The sequence below is a fragment of the Gossypium hirsutum genome, chromosome D06 (genome assembly GCF_007990345.1).
Source record: "Gossypium hirsutum isolate 1008001.06 chromosome D06, Gossypium_hirsutum_v2.1, whole genome shotgun sequence".
Classification (NCBI taxonomy): Eukaryota; Viridiplantae; Streptophyta; class Magnoliopsida; order Malvales; family Malvaceae; genus Gossypium; species Gossypium hirsutum.
Window position 1 is genome coordinate 51,031,961 of NC_053442.1, and position 21,029 is coordinate 51,052,989.

The 21,029-nt window shown below is 34.6% G+C and overlaps 1 protein-coding gene and 1 non-coding gene across 3 annotated transcripts; both read right to left on the minus strand.

Annotated features, from left to right (window-relative positions):
• Positions 1-259: 259 nt before the first annotated feature.
• LOC107938544 (cyclic phosphodiesterase) lies at positions 260-2,465 on the minus strand. Of its 2 annotated transcripts, none has more exons than XM_016871737.2 (3): positions 1,651-2,465; positions 1,484-1,538; positions 260-753 (listed from the first exon to the last, which is right to left on the minus strand). In XM_016871737.2, the coding sequence occupies exons 1-3, from the start codon at positions 2,080-2,082 to the stop codon at positions 548-550; spliced, it is 693 nt and encodes a 230-aa protein (XP_016727226.2). In that variant the 5' UTR covers positions 2,083-2,465; the 3' UTR covers positions 260-547. The 2 variants fall into 2 exon arrangements, with proteins under 2 accessions (XP_016727226.2, XP_016727227.2); XM_016871738.2 differs by having other exon boundaries at positions 710-753; positions 1,403-1,538; positions 1,651-2,359.
• A 15,391-nt stretch (positions 2,466-17,856) lies between these two features.
• On the minus strand, positions 17,857-17,963 carry LOC121219002 (small nucleolar RNA R71). The gene has a single exon (XR_005915482.1). It is a non-coding gene; the product is annotated as a small nucleolar RNA R71 (small nucleolar RNA).
• Positions 17,964-21,029: the final 3,066 nt, after the last annotated feature.

Below are 21,029 nucleotides of genomic sequence, written 5' to 3' on the forward strand. Positions count from 1 at the left end.
TTTCTCTTTTCCACTAATAAATATAATTTTAGCCAACACTAGATGGGATGTTTTACATGCTTGCTCTTCTGGGTGTCATATTCTTCAAACTAACCAGAAAGCACGTCAAACACATAATTTTCTTAACATGTTCTCTGATGCCTACCCTCACATGCACAACTCATCTAAATCTGGTAATATTAATAATAATAATAATAATAATAATAATAATAATAATCACATGCTACTTGTTAAGAGAGAAGCTTGCTCAAGAAGGCACTGATTTAAGCAAAACTTTTATTGACCCCATTAAACAAAACATAAGAAAAAGTTACAGCAATTGTTGTGGACTTAACTAATTGCCTATTTATTAATGGCTAGCAGCAGTTTTTCAAGGTACACAACCTTAAATACTAGTTACAGATAACATGTAGAGTGCATCATCATCATTGTAACTAGTAACAATTACCAATAACCAGCATAGATATATGATTATTGATGCAGGCAAAATGAAACGGTGAGACTTATTAGGTTCTATTTTTTGCGTTAGCTGCAGAAGGGTAAGAAGCTAGTTGGGACTAAGGTTGCATTCAGCAACCTTCTCCCAGGATTTGAGAGTTTTGTCCTCAGTATCTGTTTTATACAATGCAAGGCGACTTATCTGGAAGCTCAGGCTACCGATGCTTTCATCCAGCATATTAGCTTTTTCTTGAGCTTTCTTCTTCTCTTCTTCTGTGAGGTCGGCATAAAGGAGGCTTAAGTGTGGCATGTATGCTACAAGGAAATGACCAACACAATGAATGTCATAATAGAAGGACAAGTATAAGTATTTGATCCCATTAATGTTGAAATTGAATGATGATCAATTAAGCCTTTATATATATAAATATCAAAGCCTCAATGTCTCAATTATCAGATAGGATAGTAGTTCTCTCATCTAGAGTATATATAGTTCATCAGCTCAATTCTCAAAGACAAACAACCATTACCAACCACTGGACAAACTAAAGCAATGACATGAATTCAAGTATGCATTCCATCAAAGAACTTATGTAATGTTAGACTCGATCAATTCGCCCCTTTGGCCCCTCCTTAACACCCCTTTCCCTTCTCAATAGAAACTTGTAGCAGTCAAAATGTTATCTTTACTTGCTTAGTTACTCTACGTTCTATAATTTGAACCATCTCTGCACCTGAATTATATATAAAAAAAACTAAGAAGCAATATTTACATACTTTTTCTCTCTGAAATTTTGAAACACAGCACCAATGGTTTTGATTGACAATTTGACAGTTTTCCAGGCAACCATGAACTTTAAAAGTACCCAATGGGTTAGTGTAGTAAATTTTAACATTAGCAAGTACCGGAGTTAATGAAATTTTTGGGTGCCTAAAGTACTTTTACCCCACCATGACTAGATACCTGATTCATGACATTAGACATAACTCAGATTGCCCAAGCTGTTGGACAAAAAGGCAACCATATTAAGCAGTAACAACTTACGTGTTGAGCTCTTGTAACCAAAATGGCTACTACAATGAGCACTAGTTTCCACCACCTGGAGAAAATTTCACAAAACTCTTACTTCAACTGCCCCAAAAAGGAATTGTTCTTTAAATTATAGTAAAAATGAAGGAAACCCAAAGAAAGTAAGTGAAATGGGGAATTACCTCAGGAGTGGGATGAAACAACAAAAAGACGCACTGATAAAAGAAAGTCCCGGTAGCCACACGATCGACGGTGGCATTATAAGCTTTGCGGCCATCACAAGAGGACCTGAACTTGGCCAAGGCATCATCAGCGGTTAAGCTGATGGCCCCAACAACCGTGACGTGGGGCTCGAACTGTGGCCCGCCGAACTCGGATCTTAAACCTTCCATCAACTTCTTGACCCTAGCAGTAACGTCTTCGGGGGGCAGTGCCCACACCGAATACACATCTTTCTTGACTACGGCTTCGGGGGTTCCCATGGAAGTGGAGCGAGCGGTGAGAGAGTAATTGGTTGGAATTTGAAGGCTTTTGGAGATTGAATATGGGTTTTTGAAGATGGAGAAAATATGGGTTTGGGGTTTTAAAATGGCAACTTGGGCTAGGTGGCACATTGGAAGAGCATATGCTCTTTGTGTTCCCAGTGGCGAGACCCTGAAACCTGATTCCACGGGATAATTCTCCAGAAAGGCGATGACTATTGACTACGTTTTCTTTCCTTTTTTCTTTTTACTTCCATTTCTATAATCTTAGACAAATACATAATGTCATAAACATTTTGAGATTTGATAAAAAATTCATTTATCTAGAAAATAAATCTTTGCAATTACGTAACATATTGAATATCCTCTTCCAATATGTGTCTCACGTTTTAGGGTGGGTTAAGAAGAACAACCAACTAATTCCCTATCTCTTACCTCCTTAGTTATGGGATCGACAATCTTGTTGCTATCTCTCAAAATATGTCGACATTTCACCTACCAACCCTTGGAAATCCATTCATGAATCATTCGAACTTTGGCTATATTACTGACCTCGGCTAGTCCATTGCCTTAGGGTATCAATTAGCAAAACATTATCACTTTCTATCTCTACGTTCCGAAAACCCCATGACCAGGCTAATTTTAAGCCTTCCATCATTGTCAGTGCCTCAATATGAAAAGTATCTAACGTACATGTCACCATTTCGAAACCCACCATCCGGCCACAAGTTAGACCTCTTATTACTCCGCCAATGGCCGCCCTCAATTTATTCATCGACACTGACTCATCCACATTAATTTTGACCCATCTAGTACCTGGCGCTTGCCAATGTTCCTTCATCATGGACGTGCAAGCCTATTGATGAACATGACTCTAAACTTTCCACGACTTCGTCCATGCTTCCACCATAGCAATGAGATCTCTGCTATTCCCTGTTGAGTGGTTAAAAATGAAATCGTTACGATTCTTCTAAAGGAACTAGTTAACAATGGCATAGAAAGTATCCCATTTTTCTTTAAGGAACCTTATGTTACCCTCATGTCTAATATTCCATATGACCCATCTTTCAAAAGGTAAACTAAAAAAAGAACACCATCTGTCCATAGGTACTACTGATTTCCACACAATCTAAGCAAATCCACAATCTCTTACGACATGAATTGCATATTCTACCTTTCGACCACACCATTTACAAAAGGGAAACAAGGTCATACCTCTCCTTGAACTTTCTTAATTGGTCAATAGCCGATCATGAGCAAGTAACCAAAGGAAAACCCGAAATCTTTGCGGTGCCGCCACTTTCCATGTGAACCTGTCACTTGTAAGCAAGGTTGAATTGTTAGAAACATTAAAGAATTTATACAACTCGATGAAGGAGAATTTTTTGCCCAAAAGCCACCGCCATGTTAAACAATTTGAGCCAACTTCCCAATAAGGAGTGTTGAGCACCAAAATATGATCCACCATCCCTTGAGGAAGAATTGAAAAAATTCATTTATCTTTTTGACAACTTTATATTGTTTATTAAATATTATTCTACTTATTTGTTTTATACTTCATATTTATATTCAAATAATATTCGATATCGTAACTAATATTCTGTATCACATATGTTGCATGTGAATATAGGTATTTATAATTTTAATATTTCTTTTGGATATATTATTAAGGTGGCGGATAAGAGTAGCATGATTTGAAATTGTGTTAAATAAATATTTGATAAGAACTTTAACCACCAATCCATGTAAGTCAAGACTATTTTTGTTAAAGAAGTAAGCATGTATAATGTTTAAAAGATGAGCATGGTACATATATATACTTTTGATCTTTACAAAATTTATGTTAATAAAAATAATTTAAAATAATAAGATATTTTATTTATCAATAACTAGCTTTCAATAAATAAATGAAAGGCACAACAATCGGTACCACCAGTTGTAAACCATAGAAAGTCCCAACAACTAGTTGAACTATTCATTTTCCCTTTACAACGCTAGTCTTAAAAACCAAAACCTCCAAATTTCCACAACTAAAAAAGATCAAGATCAGGGGGTTTTGATAAAAACAAACAAGCACCTTTCATTAGGGCTAAATTGTCACACCCCAAGTTTGGCGAATTCGAGATCAAGGTGTATAGTTGTGAAGTTATTTATTTGGCGTAGTGTAATATGCCAATTAACAGTCTTCGAGCATGTTAGAGTTTGGCGTAATATATTCATTATAGAAATGATTAGGGATTCTGTCACAAGTTATTCTACTGTTTTAAAAAAGGATATTATAAGCAAAGAGTAAGCCTGGTATGGGTTATGCCAAATGTATAGTACGCCTAGTTTGTCTAAGCACTGTGCCAATTTGGTTTTGTAACGTAATCTGGCTAGGAGCCAACTGAGTGGACTGGTCAAATAATAATTGTATAGAATCCTCATTTATATTTCTATCGAATTTTGTAGGCCCTTTATAAGGACAAATTCTGGATACAATCAACACTTGTCAAGTTCCACTAAGGGGAAACTGGATATATATTGTGAGAAGGATTAGTCGGGATGGTTTTTTCTTCTTTTAAAATATACTTTATGGTTCTTCCTTTTAGAATTTATATGTTTTCTTCTTTAGAAGCTAAGGATTTTGAATTAGTGAGTGAATGCTCTACCTTCTGGTAAGTCAAATAGCTCTGCATGTTAAGTTTTTGAAAGAATAAGGTTGTTAAGAAACTTATGAATAGTAGGTTATGAATACAAGGCCTTGCATGGGGGTTGTCTAAGATTGACATGAAAAAATTTGTATGTAAATGTGTTTTAATGGTGAATCTATGTTCTTTAATAATTATTGCTACTGGTTTGAGAAGGGTCTTCGAGTTTGAAGTTCAAGCTACAGTTAAAGTGAGTATCAGGTGAGTCCCTAACCTAACTCATGCAAGTTAATTTAAAAGACTAAATGTATATGTTAAGATCACCACAGATAGCTGGAAACTATGGTAAGCCTAGTAATGTCACTGCATGTTCGTCTTGGATGATAGTGAATAACTGTACATATATAAAGTGTTGTGTAATGGTAATGCATAGGAATATCATGTATAGAAAGGTGAGTTTTGTTAAAAGAAAATGAGTAAGACAGGTATGAAAATGAATTTATGTAAGTATATATAGGTGTGAGCGGAGTAAACTTTCAATTGTGATGCCTCCAGTAGGGCAAATACATTGCTAACCAAACTAACAAATCACATTGTTTTTAAAATACCCATGGTGATGCCTCTAGTAAGAATAAGTTTGGATTGGAAGATCACGACATGAGGATGTACAAGTCTATGTGGTTGAAACCCATGTTATGATATAATGAAATAAATACTTATGGTGATGCCTTCGGTAATATGTAAATCGGACTGGTAGATCACGACATGAAATTAGGTATAAGTCCATGTGGCTGAAACCATGACACCTTCTGTGAAAGTTCACCAGGACAGTAAACATGTGATTTTGAATGTTTCTTATGTGGCATGGTCTGCTAAGCCTTTGTGGTGTATTTTGTCTTACCCTTGAGGCGTAATTTATAAAACCTATATGGCATGGACTGCTAAGCCTTAGTGCCGTATTTTGTATGTCTTCGTGGAAATTTTGTATGGTAGAGGTAGTACAAACTAGTCAACTGTTTATGTAGTAAGATATGGATATATTTTGAGACTTCTTCGATAATTAGTTCTATGATCAGAATCTGGTGAGTTTGAAGATAACTTAGTTGGTTTGATCTTGTAATAAAGTTTGATAAGTTTTAAGGGACGTATCCGTACATATAAATGGTTTAAGTGTCCATTGGAATGAGTTCATTTATGTTATGTGTTGGTGATGTCTGAAATTTGGTATCTGCCATTTTGAATGGTTTCAATGGTTCGTTTAGAGACTATTTGGACTCTGAGACGTTTGTCAATTCAGACGTACTTTTGTGACATGGATGTTGGGAATTCTTCTGAATAATCTAGAGTGTTACATTGTTAGAATGAGTTTAGTTTGGATTGGAATCAAGATGTGATCTGGCTGGTAGTTCGATAGCTATTCATCTCAGTATGAGATTTCGCCAAATGTGAATTCAGATAGTAAGTAATCACCCGTGAACAATATTTGTAAGTAACCCTTCTAGGAAATTTATTAAGTGTTGATTTGAAAGAGAAAATTCGTAAGAAGTGGGCTCTATAGACATATTTCTTTGAGAAATACCTTTGTTGTTCTAAGAAGAAGAAGATTATAGAATATTGTCTGGTAAGGTCTGAATTCAGCCAAGTAGTGAAGTGAAATCTAGTACGTTAAGTATGGTAATTGGCATTTAAGTGCAAGTCTGATTCTATGTAAGTGTCCTCCAAAACAGAAATGATATGCTAAGTATAGAAATTGACATATAGGCATATATTTGATAATGTGAAAGTATCCGCCCAAAGACAGAGTGTGTTTCAAACTCTTACAATAAGGAATTCAACTAGGAAGATTTCGTGGTAAATTGTATTAAAAATCACTAAGTATATGTGAACTTATAAGCATTGTGTTCATATTTCAGGTGTGGCTGTAAAATAAAATTCGCCAGGAGAGACCAAGCTAGGAATGTGCTAGAGAAACGATGAGTTGGGATGTTATGCATACAGGGAACATCTTAGGAGTAGGACGTATAGTAAACCACACTTTAAAGGAAGTTCATTTATAACAAACCTTTGGGTTGTAATGTTTTGTATGATTTTAAGAATCTATTGTATTCATTGAGTGTTCTCTCTGCTTCTTTCATTGGAAAAACCTTTATTTAAATGAAATGAAATATATTAAAAAGCTTGTGTACGCTAAAGATTTAAAAATTGTGCTAAGTGTTTGTACGTGGTAACATTTGATATGTTGGATTTGGTGCCCTAAGTGTAGTATACTCGTTTGTGAACTTGTAATTTTTTTAAATAGATTGATTAATAAAATTATTCATGAATTAAATTAATATACTTTGTATTATTATCCTCACATGATTTTTGCACGCAAAGAAAAATAGAAGCAAAGGTTGCTCATTGGTTGTCTAAATGTTTAACTAATACTAAGTGGGATTATTGTTGAAAACACCCGGTTTGAAAATGATTTTCTTGCACAGAGGAAAATTAAAATTTTGAAAACCAACCTGGTTTGTGATATTTATAGCAATAAACATTAACCGAATATGCACCTGTGTTTTCTAATAAGTGAAGCCTTGATATTTTTCGGCTTTCAACTAAATGATTTTCTCCATTATTCTTGTAACACGAACTGCTTCAAGTGTGGGCTCGAACTAATTGAACCAATACACAGAACTAGAAAAAAAAATTCTTTTTGGGGTGAAAATAAAAATTCTCTCTATTTTTATTTTGGAAAAAATATATTTAAAAGTTTAGAATAAATTCTCTCTATTTTTGGTAGAATAATAATATCTCAAAAGTTGTCTATATAGCTTTACCGATGCCATCTATTTATAGGAAGAGAAGGTAGAATCTTTGTAGAGTTGTAGAAGTTTATTTTAAATAGAAAAATAACATCATACTTAGAGTAGGAGAGGGGTGAATGACTTACCCTTGTATTTCTACTAGGGTTGTCGCCTCCTTCATGTTGTATGAGGGGTTTTGCGCCTCTCTTATATCGAGTCCAATTATGAGTACTTACTGGGCCTTTTTGACCGTGTACGTTGTAATGTGATCTAACCCGATTAATTTTTTTCTATTTCCCAAAATAAACTTTAATAGTTACATATTAAATAATTTTCTTATCTCAATTTTACTCTAGTAAAATTTTGACGATTTTACCCCTGGTAAAATTTCAAGAAAATTGGTTCAATATGTCACAACTCAACATGTATGACCGAATGGTTTATTTTCATTTTTGGGCTTCAAAACAGTCCAAAAGCATAAACTCATTATTCCATCAGTTTTTAAGTAATCCTATATAAGACTACAAGTTTCCATTTCCATTTCCATTTTTAGAAACCTACATTCATTTCCAAATTATTCCATTTCTCTATTTTGAAGAAAACTATAACCATTCCTGAATGTTTATCATTTCCCTTTTTCTATTCATTTCATTCATTTTTATTCAACGTGCTAGTAGAGGGAATGATTGGACATATGAAGTTGAGTCTCAAATGATTTATAATTAAGTTTCAGATTTTCGCCTATTAATTATAAACTCATTTAGTCACAAAGTCATTCCACTATAGTATCGTAACTAAGCTCTCCCCAACAATATACCATTACGAAAGAAACTAGTTAGTGCTCTTCTAATGACCTTGTCATTAATGTGTTACCCTCATAGGATATCCTTGATCTCTTTGGGAGAATATTCATTTTCCTAATATGATCCTATTTTATCTTATAGTAACAATTACATCTTCCTTCAGGAAAAGTCAATCACTATCAAATAGTGATCAATTTATCCATCATAAAGACGAACGAACCATGACCACGTTTACTTTTCATCAACCATGTAATGCCAATGAAAGGATATCATTTACCCATGTTTTGGGCTATGAATTCCACTATTGTGAATGATGCTACATACTACAAAAGTCAAACACCCAATGCACTAGCTTTCAGTTCCTTATCTATTTGAACTCAGGCTTTTACTTACATCAAAGTGTACGAATCATACATACATAGTCTGCCATTAACTCAGGATTTAGGTATGTCACACAATGAATGTCACAAGTGAATAAATCCATAAACGGATTCAAGATCTATTCTGCTTAAGTCATTTTGATGTACTTCCAGTCCAACCAGTCAAGTCAGTCACATTATGTCTCTATCTTTTGAAAGCCATCCACTCTGATGCCCAAGAGAAGACATCTCCCCATTTTGACTTGATAAACAACAGATTAGTCTTTCAATCGGTTTGCTCATTTTTTATTACACTAAGGACATGTTTAGGTTCATCTACTAATATAAGTTGTCTTTCTGTACTATGATTCGATCATGTAATACCACTTAGTATCAGTTTACACAATAGACAACCAATGAGCAACATTTTCTTCTATTTTGATTTACGTGTAAAAACCATTTGAGGACAATAATACAAATAATATTAATTTAATTTATGAATAATTTTATTAATCAATCCGTTCGAAAAAATTACAAGTGTATTTAGACGAATATACTACATTTAGGAATCCAGATCTAACAGTCTCCTACTTGCCCTAGCAAAGTAGATGAGTCATGTTTCACATTCTTGTGCCCCTCCATATGTTTCCCAAAGAGCTCTCTAGCTATAAGAGTCTTGGCTAAACAAATCCCTGGGGTTTTTCCTCATATGCAATCTTTGACTATGTCTATCATCCCGTCAAACACTACTATCTCCCTTATGTGTTTTGTCCTTATATGGTTAATTCGAGTTTAGTTATATCCACATTATTATAGTACCATAGTTTTTTCATACCTCATATTCAACCCTCTGTAGTGAAGTTTGTAGTGCAATCCTACTTGACACTTGTTTACACTATGAACCCACCATCTAGGACAAAAATATAGCCTGATGTCAATTTCCTTGAATCATGACATGTTTGGAAGTTAGAATCAGTATATCCGATAGGAGTGGGATCTTTTCCAGAACACACAAGCATATAATCCCTCATTCTCTGTAAATACTTGAGTTTATGCTTAACTGCTTGTTAGTGTCTTGGTTCTGGATTCGCCTGATATCGACTTATCAACCCTACTGCAAAATAAATATCTGCGTGTGGGCATAGCATAGTAGACATGAGACCTCCTACTATCGAAGCAAAATGAACCTTTCTCGTGTTCTCTCTTTCTTCTGCTATATTAGGACGGTCCTCTAGAAAGAGATGAAATTCTGATACGGAGGGTTGATTTCCCTTCTTCGAATTGATCATTGCATAATGCTCTAATATATTTTCTATGTATGAAGCCTGAGACAATGCTATCACTTTGTTCTTTCAATCCTTTAGTATTCTAATACTTAGAACAAAATTAGCTTCTCCTAAGTCCTTCATGCAAAACTGTTAGGTTAACCACAATTTAATCGATGGCAATGTCCCTACATCATTTCCAATTAGTAGAATGTCATCAACATATAGAACGAGAAAAACCACATTTCCATCCCCTAAATGTTTGTAAACACAAGGTTCATCTATGTTTTGCTCAAATCCAAATTTCTTGATCACTTGATCAAACCGTTGATTCCATGACCAGGATGCTTACTTGAGCCCATATATAGATCAAATTAGTTTGCAAACTTTATACTTGTTTCCTTTAGCTATATATTCGATGAGTTGCATCATGTATATGCTCTCTTCAAGATAGTTGTTCAAAAATGTTGTCTTGACACCTATTTGTCAGATTTTGTAATCGAGAGCTGTCGTAATGGATAGTAATATGCGGATTGACTTGAGCATGGCAGCCAAAGAGAAAGTTTCTTCATAATTGATGATTCTTTTGAGTATAACCTTTTGCTACAAGTCTAGCCATATAACTTTCCACTTTTCAATCAGCATTTCTTTTCCTCTTGTAGATCCATTTACACCCTATGAATTTTATCCCTTCTAGTAAGTTTAAAAGTTCCCACACTGAGTATTATAACATAATGGTGGTAGTTGCAGATGGAATCATGGATGTAGTCAAGGTCGCATCTGAGGATAACCTTGTAGACTCGTTTACCAAGACTCTACTAGCTATGAGTTTTGAAAAACACATGAAGAGTATGGGAATATGAAATATGGCTCATCTACTTTACTAAGGCAAGTGGGAGACTATTGGATCTAGTGCCTTAAGTATAGTATGTTTGTTTGTAAGCTTCTAATTTTTTTGAACAAATTGATTAATAAAATTATCCATGAACTAAATTAAAACACTTTGTATTATTGTCCTCACATGATTTTTGCACGCAAAGCAAAATAGAATCAAATTTTGGTCATTGGTTGTCTAAATGTTTAACTAATACTAAGAGGTATTACGTGGTCAGATCGTAGTACAGAAAGATAGCTTGTATTAGTAGACGAACCTAAACATGTCATTAGTCTAATCAGAAATAAGAAAACTGATTGAAAGACTAATATGTCATTTATCAAGTCCAATTGGGGAGATTCCTTGTCATGGGAATCAGAGTGAATAACTCCAAGATCCTGAATAGATCTTGAATCTATTTATATATTTGTTCACTTGTGACGTTCATAGTGTGACACACATAAATCCTGAGTGGATGACGGACTATGTATGCATGACTCGTACACTTTGATGTAAGTAAAAGTCTGAGTTTAAATGGATAAGGAACCGAAAGCTGGTGCGTTAGGTGTACAACTTCTGTAGTATGTAGCGTCATTCACAACAGTGGAATTCATAACCCAAAATATGGGTAAATGATATCCTCTCGTTGGCATTACGTGGTTGATGAAAAGAAAACGTGGTTACAGGTCGTCCGTCTTTGTGATGGATAACTTGATCACTAATTAATAATGACTGACTTTTCATGAAGGAAGATGGAATGGTTACCATGAGATAAAATAGAATCATATTTAGAGAACAGATATTATCCCAAAGAGATCAATGATATCCTATAGGGTAACACACTATTGGCAAGGTCATTAGATGAGCACTAAGTAGTTGCTTATATGTCATTGGAGAGAGCTCAGTCACGATACTATAGTGGAATGACTTCATGACTAAATAAGTTTATAATTAATAGGCGAAAAGTTAGAACTTAAGTATAAATTATTTGAGAATCAACTTCATATGTCCAATCGATCCCTTCGCTAGCTCGTTGAAACCATAAATGAATTATGTATTTGAATAAAAATGAATGGAATGAATAGAAAAAGAGAAATAGGAAACATTCAGAAATGATTCTGGTTTTTTTCTGAGATGGAGAAATGAAATAATTTAGAGATGAATGTAGGTTTCCAAAAAAGGAAATAAAAATTGAAAATTGCAATCCTATATAGGATTACTTAAAAATTGATAGAAAAATTAGTTTATGTTTTTTGACTGTTTTGAAGCACGAAAATGAAAACAAACCATTCGGTCATAGTGAACATGTTGATTTGTGACATATTGAATGAATTTTCTCCAAATTTTATCAGGGGGTAAAATCGTTAAAATTTTACTAAAGTAAAATTGGGATGAGAAAATTATTTAATATGTAAATATTAAAGTTTATTTTGGGAAATAAAAAAAATTAAATCGGGTTGAATCACATTATAGAGCATTGGGTCAAAAAGGCTCGGGAAGTACTCATAATTGGACTCGATGTGAGAGAGACCCAAAATCCCTTATATATTGATTTTCTAATTAAAAGAAACCTCTACAACTCTACAAGGGTTCTACCAACTCTACAAGGGTTCTACCTTTTCTTCCTATAAATAGATGGCATCGGTTGAGCTATAAAGACAACTTTTGAGATATTATTATTCCGCCAAAATATCAAGAGAATTTATGTTAAAATTTTAAATATATTTTTCTAGAAAATCAATCTTATCGGTTTCTATTAAAGAAGAGAATTTATGTTTTCACCCCAAAAAGAAAACTTTTTCTAGTTCTGTGTTTTGGTTTAATTGGTTCAAGCCCATACTCGTAGCAATTTGTGGTACGAGAATGGTGTAGAAGATCATTTGGTTGAAATCCGTAAAACATCAAGGATCTGCTTATCTAAAAACTCAAGTACGAATTTGGTCTAAGGTTTATTGCTATAAATATCACAAACCGGGTTAGTTTTCAAAATTTTAATTTTTCATTGTGCAAGAAAACTGTTTTTAAATCAATTTTTTTCCAACAAGATATCCAAACTCGGTGAATTGGATCGGGTTGAAGGTGTTACATAAATTAGGCATAAATGTCAAATTTTAAAAATAATTAAGTGATCAGGCTGATTTTTTCCATATTTACCAGAATAGGCCAATTTTGCAGAGAGAGGAGAAAACATGTTCAGTCAGCTTTTTATTTTTAAAGTTTGTTTATGGTTTGGGTTTGGGTTTTTTAAGGTTTAGGGTTTTTAAGATAGTAATTTGATTTTAGGGTTTTGTTAGGGTTTTTAAGGGTTTAGGGATAGAAATAATGGAAGACCAATTTATTTGTGTTTGTGATTGAAATAAACATTGTGAAAGCTCAAAGGTATATATCTGTTGACAGTGATGCAACAGTGCTTGAAGACTCATACATTTCATCTATCGTGTCGGGATCAAACCATTGCCTTAGAAGCCTATCACATGTAACTCAGGCCCCGAGTTCACGGATCATATATTGCCACGGGTTGAAATATAAGTAGGGCTCCTAGTTGATAGATGTTAATACAGGGACATGATTTGGAGTATAACTTGGGATCCCACTTGATAGTGGTTATGCGTTCAGGGATTCAAGTCTCATCTTATTGGAAAAGGATGGTTAGTAAACCCAATACTAAAGTTCAGGATGATAATCATAAGGAAAAAGTCAAGGGCTTTCCAATATAACCAACTTATTTTTTCTCCATCTCCACCAAAAGCAGGATTAGTAACCTCCCTATTGTCCAAAACGGTGATAGAGTTGGAAAGAAGAGCACCGTCAGGAGGGAGCGACGGTGGTTGTGGAGAAAAGTTGGAGGTTGAGTTAGGGTGATAGCGGTAGCTGGAGGTTGAGTCAAGGCGATACCGGTAGTATTTATTAGTAAGTGATTTAATCACAACAACTGCTATCGAGTTGAAGTGATCTCTAGATTTTCTCCAACGTGGCAATTGCTCGACCCTTGATAGTGCACTTGCCCCTAACTTCATCACCAATTTTGGACAAGAGGGAGGTTGACGATACTGCCTTTGGTGGTTATTGAGAAAAAGTAATAAGTGGATTATACCAAAAAGTTCCTCAGTTTTTCCCCACGATTATCATATAAAACTTACATATTAGTTTTACAAAGCATCCTCTTCTAATGAGCCAGAACTTGAACTCGTGACTGCATAACCATCATTAAGTGGGCTCTCAAGTCATACTCCAAGTTGTGACTGCAAATTAACGTCTATCAACTAGGACTTGTAGTTAGACTACAACCTGTGACCATATAAGCACGGCGAACTCGAAGCCTGAGTTGCAATGATGGGCTTCTAATGTAATGGTTCTGTCCCAACACAACAGATGATATATGTGGGTCTCAGAGTGCCACTGCATCATCGTGAACTCAAACACACCTTAAAACTAGCACATTGGCTTCCCTAAATAGAAATAAATATGTTAGTTGAAAATTTTTAAAAATTGAAAGTAAAATTTAAAAAATGGTGTAGAGAAGTTTTAAAGGGTGAAGGGAGGTGATCGAGAGAGTTGATGTAGTAGAGGGAGTAAAACCCCCCATTTATATAAGGAATCGGATGGCAATGAGTGAAAGAGGGAAGGAAATTTAAAACATGCTTCTGGATGTATGAAAATATCTTGGGCATCTCAGGATATTTGAAAAAAGGACTGTGGTTCCTGTGGTTCAGTAAAATTTTCAAGTGGGTTGAAAATGGGAGAGTAAATGCTCTGCATAGGGTGTGCTTTCAGTGATGTGGTAGAAAGATGCACTAAAAGTGTGCCCAGCTGGACGCATTTTCAACTAACATATCAGCTGAATAAGTAAGAAATTGTATCTATGCTCCCAAATGTTGATATATTGCTCGTGGAATTTAGGCCAAACTTTTTTCGGTTCTCCTCCGCAAGTCGACCTTGTGCAGTACTCCGATGCATTGGGGTGGCGGCAGAATAGTTTCCCTAGACCTAAATTGCTGCATCACTCAATCGGGTTCATGCATTTCCACTATGGCGTAAACTATCAATGGCACCTTCATGTGCAAAATATTGGGATTCACCAAGAATTCAGATGAGATGCATTTTTGAATTCTCGGATCGAAGTATGGTGTCCATTCAAACTATAGTACGAAATAATAAAGTTTATTATCTATTCAATACCAATTTTAAAATCCTTACATAAATATTAGATACTTAAAAAGTTTTAAAAACTAACCTCGGGTTTCGATCAGTGATCTAATAGTAGCTGGATATCTTCGAGCTCCTGGTAGTCCCATATAACTCAGGCCATGGTTTCACCTATTCAAATAATATTTTTTTAAAAAAAATTGGCCTAATTAAATAATATTATGATAATTATATTATAGAATTAATTTTACCTTGTTACGAGTGGGAAAGTATAAGGGTAGTTGGCTTGGGAACATAAAAATGGTAGGTCGAACCATGCCCATGACTGTAGAAGGAGTACGCAACAACAAATTTTATTTTTTTGTTCTTGTATCACCCAACACATCTCTCGGTATAACGTCACCAACACGACTAACCCCCAATTGAGTCAACCCGCTTCTTTCAAGTCGACGAGTTGTAGCAGCCAGCTTAAATGTACAATAGCTTGTGATTTATCAAGCATTAGAACACCTCCGATTAACCTCAAGATGTACGCTCGAGTGTGTTGTTCTCTTTCAAGTGGATTGGAACTCCTATCGAGATCTTGGAAGTTGTTTTACAACCATTTCATCTCTATCCGGCCACCGAAAAACGTTTCCAGCACCTTACCTAACAGTTGCTTGCAAATGCCACTCCAATCGCCAATGACCACTGATCCCGTAATAACTGGCCCATCCACTGGTAAATCAAGTTGTAATTGAACATTCTTGAGTGTGATTGTACACTCACTACATGGAAGATGGAATGTGTGTGTCTCAGGTCTCCATCTTTCCACCAACATGCTGATAAGTGTGGGGTCCAATTTACACCCCTCGAGCATACGGGACACGTGCAAAAATCCCACAACTTCCAAATATGGTTTAATAATACGCAATCGCCTTGCAGATAGATTGTGTATATGTGTCTCCAAAATCTGATATTCGGCTTGATTATAAAAAAATTAAATTTTAATCTTTTTAACAACTTAATAATGAACTTAAATAAAATTATAAAACATAGAATTATTTTCTTACCATTTGCAGTTGAATCATGAAAATATAGTTGTCACCAAAACGAATAAGAGTATTTGTCATTCCAAAATTAAATGAAAACGAACTTGAGAGAATTTTAATTAAAATTTTAGAACTGAATTCTTGAGAGAATTGAGAAAATAAAGAGAATTGATAGAAATAGATTTGAATGAAAAAGTGAGGAAAAGATTTGGGTTTATATAGAAATAAAAACTACCTATTTTTTTATGGTCATTGGCAATTCGACCGTTGAGGGGAGGGTGCCTGTAAACTCTAAAACATATAGATATTTCAACACTCTTTTATGTAGATTTTATGCTAATTCTGAGTAAATAAATAATAGTTTCTGTGGTTTTTCACTAAATTTCATGATATTTTATAATCTCCATGAGAATGTGTTAAGCTTGTGAAATTTATGTTAAACACATGTTATTTTTTATTTTTTGGGAATAATTGGGCTAAGAGAAAGGATGACAGAATTTTTGTTGTATTTGAGTCTTAAACAGGTACTGGTCGTAAGATCTAAGATGCAGTCATGTGGGATTCAAAATAACTTCATTCCAGATTCAATTACATGAGGCCCAATATTGTCTAATTGTAGGCCCAAAACAATTCCACTTGCCCATATTTCCATGAAATAAAAATAGCAACATGCACTGCTAAAATTAGTAGTCCATAATTGACCACTCATCTCCCAAAAATATTAGATTTGACCCCAATCTCCATAAAATAATAATCAGAAACCATTCCCCTTGATTCTAGCCTCAAACCATCCACTCCTCTACTAAAAATAGAAATCAAAATCACCCCTTTTTACCATTCAATGGCAAGCCATATAAGGAGAAAAATAAGCAACTCCTTTTTCTAAAATTAACAAAACACCATCCACTCATCCATATCTCAAGGGACGACACCTATAAGGGAGAAAATCAAGGATTCCCTTGCTAAAAATAGCAAAGGATGTTGAGGCTTAAAGGCTATAAAATGAGGCTTTCACTTTATTAAAAAATGTACCAGTTTTTAGAGAAAAATCTTTTGAGTGTTATTGTCTTTCTCATGGCTTGTTAAACACTCATTTACCAAAAAATAATGCAATCCACTTGTATGACCGTGTACACTTATTTATAATTAATTTTGCAATTAATTTATATTATTTTTTACGCTCATCAACAATATTTTTCTGTACTTATTTTTTACCAAATTATTTTATAATTAACTTTGCAATTAGTTTACACAACAGTATCTATGGAGATGATAACTCTTTACTTACTTCTTATTACTTGTATGGCCATGTAGACTTGCACGTAATCACGCGACACAAGTTTTTGGTGTCATTACTGGGAACTGTATTTTGTCATTATTTGTGAATATGATTGTTTTTCAATTTGGTTTGTTTTTATTAATTTTTTTATAAATTTTAAATTTATTATTTTTGTGATTTTTTAAGGTTTATGAACATAGACCGAATTATTGACCTATTGCTAATTGATCCAAAAATTGAATGCACTTTTAGGCAAAGAAAAAGCAAGCGGTCAACCCAAAGACAAGTCGAATAGATGAATCAAAATCCAAAAGAAGACGCAGCCTGTAATACTTGGAATCTAATCCTTGTTGTTGATGACGGATATTGAGTTATTCGACAGTATGCTGTGCCATTATTTAATGAACTCAATCCGTGGATTGTAAAACTCGAGATTGAGGCCCCTCAGTTTGAGTTAAAACCAGTGATGCTCCAGATGTTGCAAACAATGGGACAATTTAATGGGATGCCTGTTGAAGATCTGCATTTGCAGTTTCACTTATTTATGGAAGTAAGCGACTCTTTCAAGTTACCTGGAGTATCTGAATATGCCTTAAAATTAAAGCTTTTCCCATATTCGTTGCGAGATCAAGCACGAGCATGGTTGAATTCATTACCGTTCGATTTTCTATCCACATGGAAAGAATAGGCGGAACATTTTCTAATGAATTATTTTCCACCAAGTAAGAATGCTAAGCTTTGAAATGAAATTACTACATTTCAGTAGTCTGATGATGAGTCCTTGTATGAGGCATGAGAATGATTTAAGGAATTATTAAGAAAATACCATCATCATGGTATTCCTCTTTGCATCTAATTGGAGGCTTTTTACAATGGTCTCAATGCTCGCACAAGAATGGTAGTAGACATTTTAGCTAACAGAACTCTTCTTTCAAAGTCATATAATGAAGCGTATGAGGTTCTTGAAAGAATTTCAAGTAATAACTACCAGTGGCCAACTAATCGAGCAGCCAAAGCAAGAAGAGTGGTAGGGAGTTCATGAAGCCGATGCTTTTACATCTTTAGCAGCTCAGGTATCTAATATGACTTCCATGTTTAAAGATATTAATGTTAATGGTTGCAACACTAACATGACAGGTCAACAACCAAGTCAGTTTGAGAATATCGTGTGTGTTTACTGTGGAGATGGTCATACATTTGAAGATTGTCCTTCAAACCCAGAATCTATCTACTATGTGGGAAACCAACATCAAAATAGGAATGGTCCAGGTCCATAATCAAATCATTACAATCCTACATGAAGAAATCATCCTAATTTTTCCTAGAGTAATTAAGGGACTAGTCTAGGTAATTCTTATATGCCCTCACATTGAAATCATTTGCCAAGTTTTTCTCAACAAATGGAGAAACCTCAGCTAACCGAGTCTTCAAATAGTTTGGAGAACCTATTGAAAGCATATATGGCTAAGAATGATGTGACTCTAAGGAATCTAGAGAACCATATTAGATAGTTAGCCAACGAGCTAAGAGACAGACCTTAGGGTGCTTTTCCAAGTGATATGGAGAATCCTAGAAGCATAGGTAAAGAGAAGTGTAAAACTATCATTTTGAGGAGAAGGAAAGTGTTGGAACCAACAGTTGTTGAAGTCAAAGATAAGCATGTTGTTATCCATAATTAGAAGGAAGTTCAACCAAAAGTTGAATCTTCAACAATGCAGAATCCTATTCTTGTGACCCCTATTGAGGCACAACCATAGCAGAGTAGTCTTGAAGAACCAACCCCCATAATGAATGCAGAACCAACAATACCTCCTAAAAGCTATCCAGTTAAGGTTAAAGCTCCACCATCTCTTTACCCACAAAGATTCTAGAAGCAATTACAAGAGGTACAATTTAAGAAATTCTTAGATGTACTTAAGCAATTACATATCAACATTCCAGTGGTAGAGGCTTTGGAAAAGATATTGAATTATGTGAAGTTCATGAAAGATATCCTCTCTAAGAAGAGAAAATTGAGAGAATTTGAGACAATAGCTTTGACAAAGGAGTGTAGTGCATTCCTACAAAATAAGTTTCCTCCGAATATGAAAGATCCTAGAAGTTTTACCATATCGTGTAACATTGGTAATTCATATTGTGGTATGACTCTATGTGATTTAGGAGTGAGTATAAATTTGATGCTCATGTCTGTGTTTAGACAATTGGGAGTTGGTGAAGTTAGACCAACAATAGTGACACTTCAATTAGCAGACAAATAGATAGCACGTCCTAAAGGAAAGATTGAAGACATTTTGGTACGTGTTGATAAATTTATTTTTCATGTTAACTTTCTTATTTTAGAATTTGAAGTAGATAAAGTAGTCCCTATCATCTTGGGAAGACCTTTCTTAGCAATTGAAAGAACATTGATCGATGCTCAGAAGTGAGAACTTACCATACGAGTCCAAGATGATCAGGTAACCTTTAATGTTTTTAAAGCTATGAGATACCCTAATGTAAGGAAAGAATGTTCTGTTATGGATGAGACAAAATCACCAACTCTTACGGATGATTTGTTGGAACAACTTTTAGCACTAGAGATGCTAAGTAACGATGAATATGATGGAAATTAGACTGAATTGGAAGCAAAATTAATGGGATTTAGTTTTCAACCTTGTTTTGAATAACTGGATTTAAAACCCCGTGAGTATACGTAATTGAAAGCTTCAACTAAAGAACCACTCAAGCTGGAGCTAAAGGTACTTCCTTCTCACCTCAAATATGTTTTTTGGGTAAGACTTCTACTTTACCTGTGATTATTTTAGCTGAGTTAACTGAGAGTCAAGAAGAAAATTTGATTAATATCTTAAAGAAAATTAAGAAGGCAATCGGTTAGATGATAGCTAATATCCGAGGTATTAGCCCATCTTTTTGCATACATAAGATCATATTAGAAGATACTGAAAGAGGCATTATTGATGGTCAAAGAAGGCTAAACCCAATCAAGAAATAGGTGGTCAAGAAGGAGATTATCAAGTGGTTAGATGTGAGAATCATCTACCCCATCTCAGATAGCTTCTGAGTAAGTCCAGTCCAATTGTGTCAAATAAGGGAGGCGTCATAGTTGTAAAGAACGAAAAAAATGAGTTGATTCCAACCAGGACGATTAAAGGTTGGAGGATTTGTATTGATTACCGAAAGTTAAATAAGGAAACTTGGAAGGATAAATTTTCGTTGCCATTTTTGGATCAAATGTTAGATAGACTTATATAACTTGATTACTACTGTTTCCTAGACGAATATTCAGAATACAACCAGATCATTGTAGCCCTAGAAGATCTGCATAAGGTAACCTTCACATGCCCATATGGTACATTTGTTTTTAGGCGTATGCCTTTTGGTTTGTGTAATGCACTTGCAACTTTTTAGCGGTGTATGATGGCTATATTCACTGATATGGTTGACAAATTCTTGGAAGTGTTTATAGATGACTTTTCAATGTTTGGAGACTTTTATGATGATTGTTTTAGATAATTTGGCTAAAGTATTCAGACGATACGAAGAGACGAACCTCGTCCTGAACTAGGAAAAATGTCATTTCATGGTAAGATAGGGCATCATTTGAGGACACAGAAACATGAGACAAAGAATAGAAGTTAATAAGGCGAATATAAATGTTATCGAGAAACTCCCATCACCAGTGTCTGTAAAGGGCATTAGGAGTTTTTTGGGACATGCTAGGTTTTATAGTAGATTCATTAAATATTTCTCCAAATTTTTAAAGCCACTTTGCAAACTATTGGAGAAAGACTCAATGTTTAATTTTGATGATGATTGTTTACAAGATTTTGAGGAGTTGAAGATGTGATTAATTTCAGCACCAATAATCATTACCCCAGATTAGAGTTCACCATTTGAGCTGATGTG

Coding starts and splice junctions, on each gene's coding strand:
- LOC107938544 (XM_016871737.2), bottom strand. CDS start 2,082: ATGTGCCACCTAGCCCAAGTTGCCATTTTAAAACCCCAAACCCATATT. Junction 1,539..1,650: donor TGTTTCATCCCACTCCTGAG/GTAATTCCCCAT, acceptor AATTTTCTCCAG/GTGGTGGAAACTAGTGCTCA. Junction 754..1,483: donor TGGTTACAAGAGCTCAACAC/GTAAGTTGTTAC, acceptor ATTTCCTTGTAG/CATACATGCCACACTTAAGC.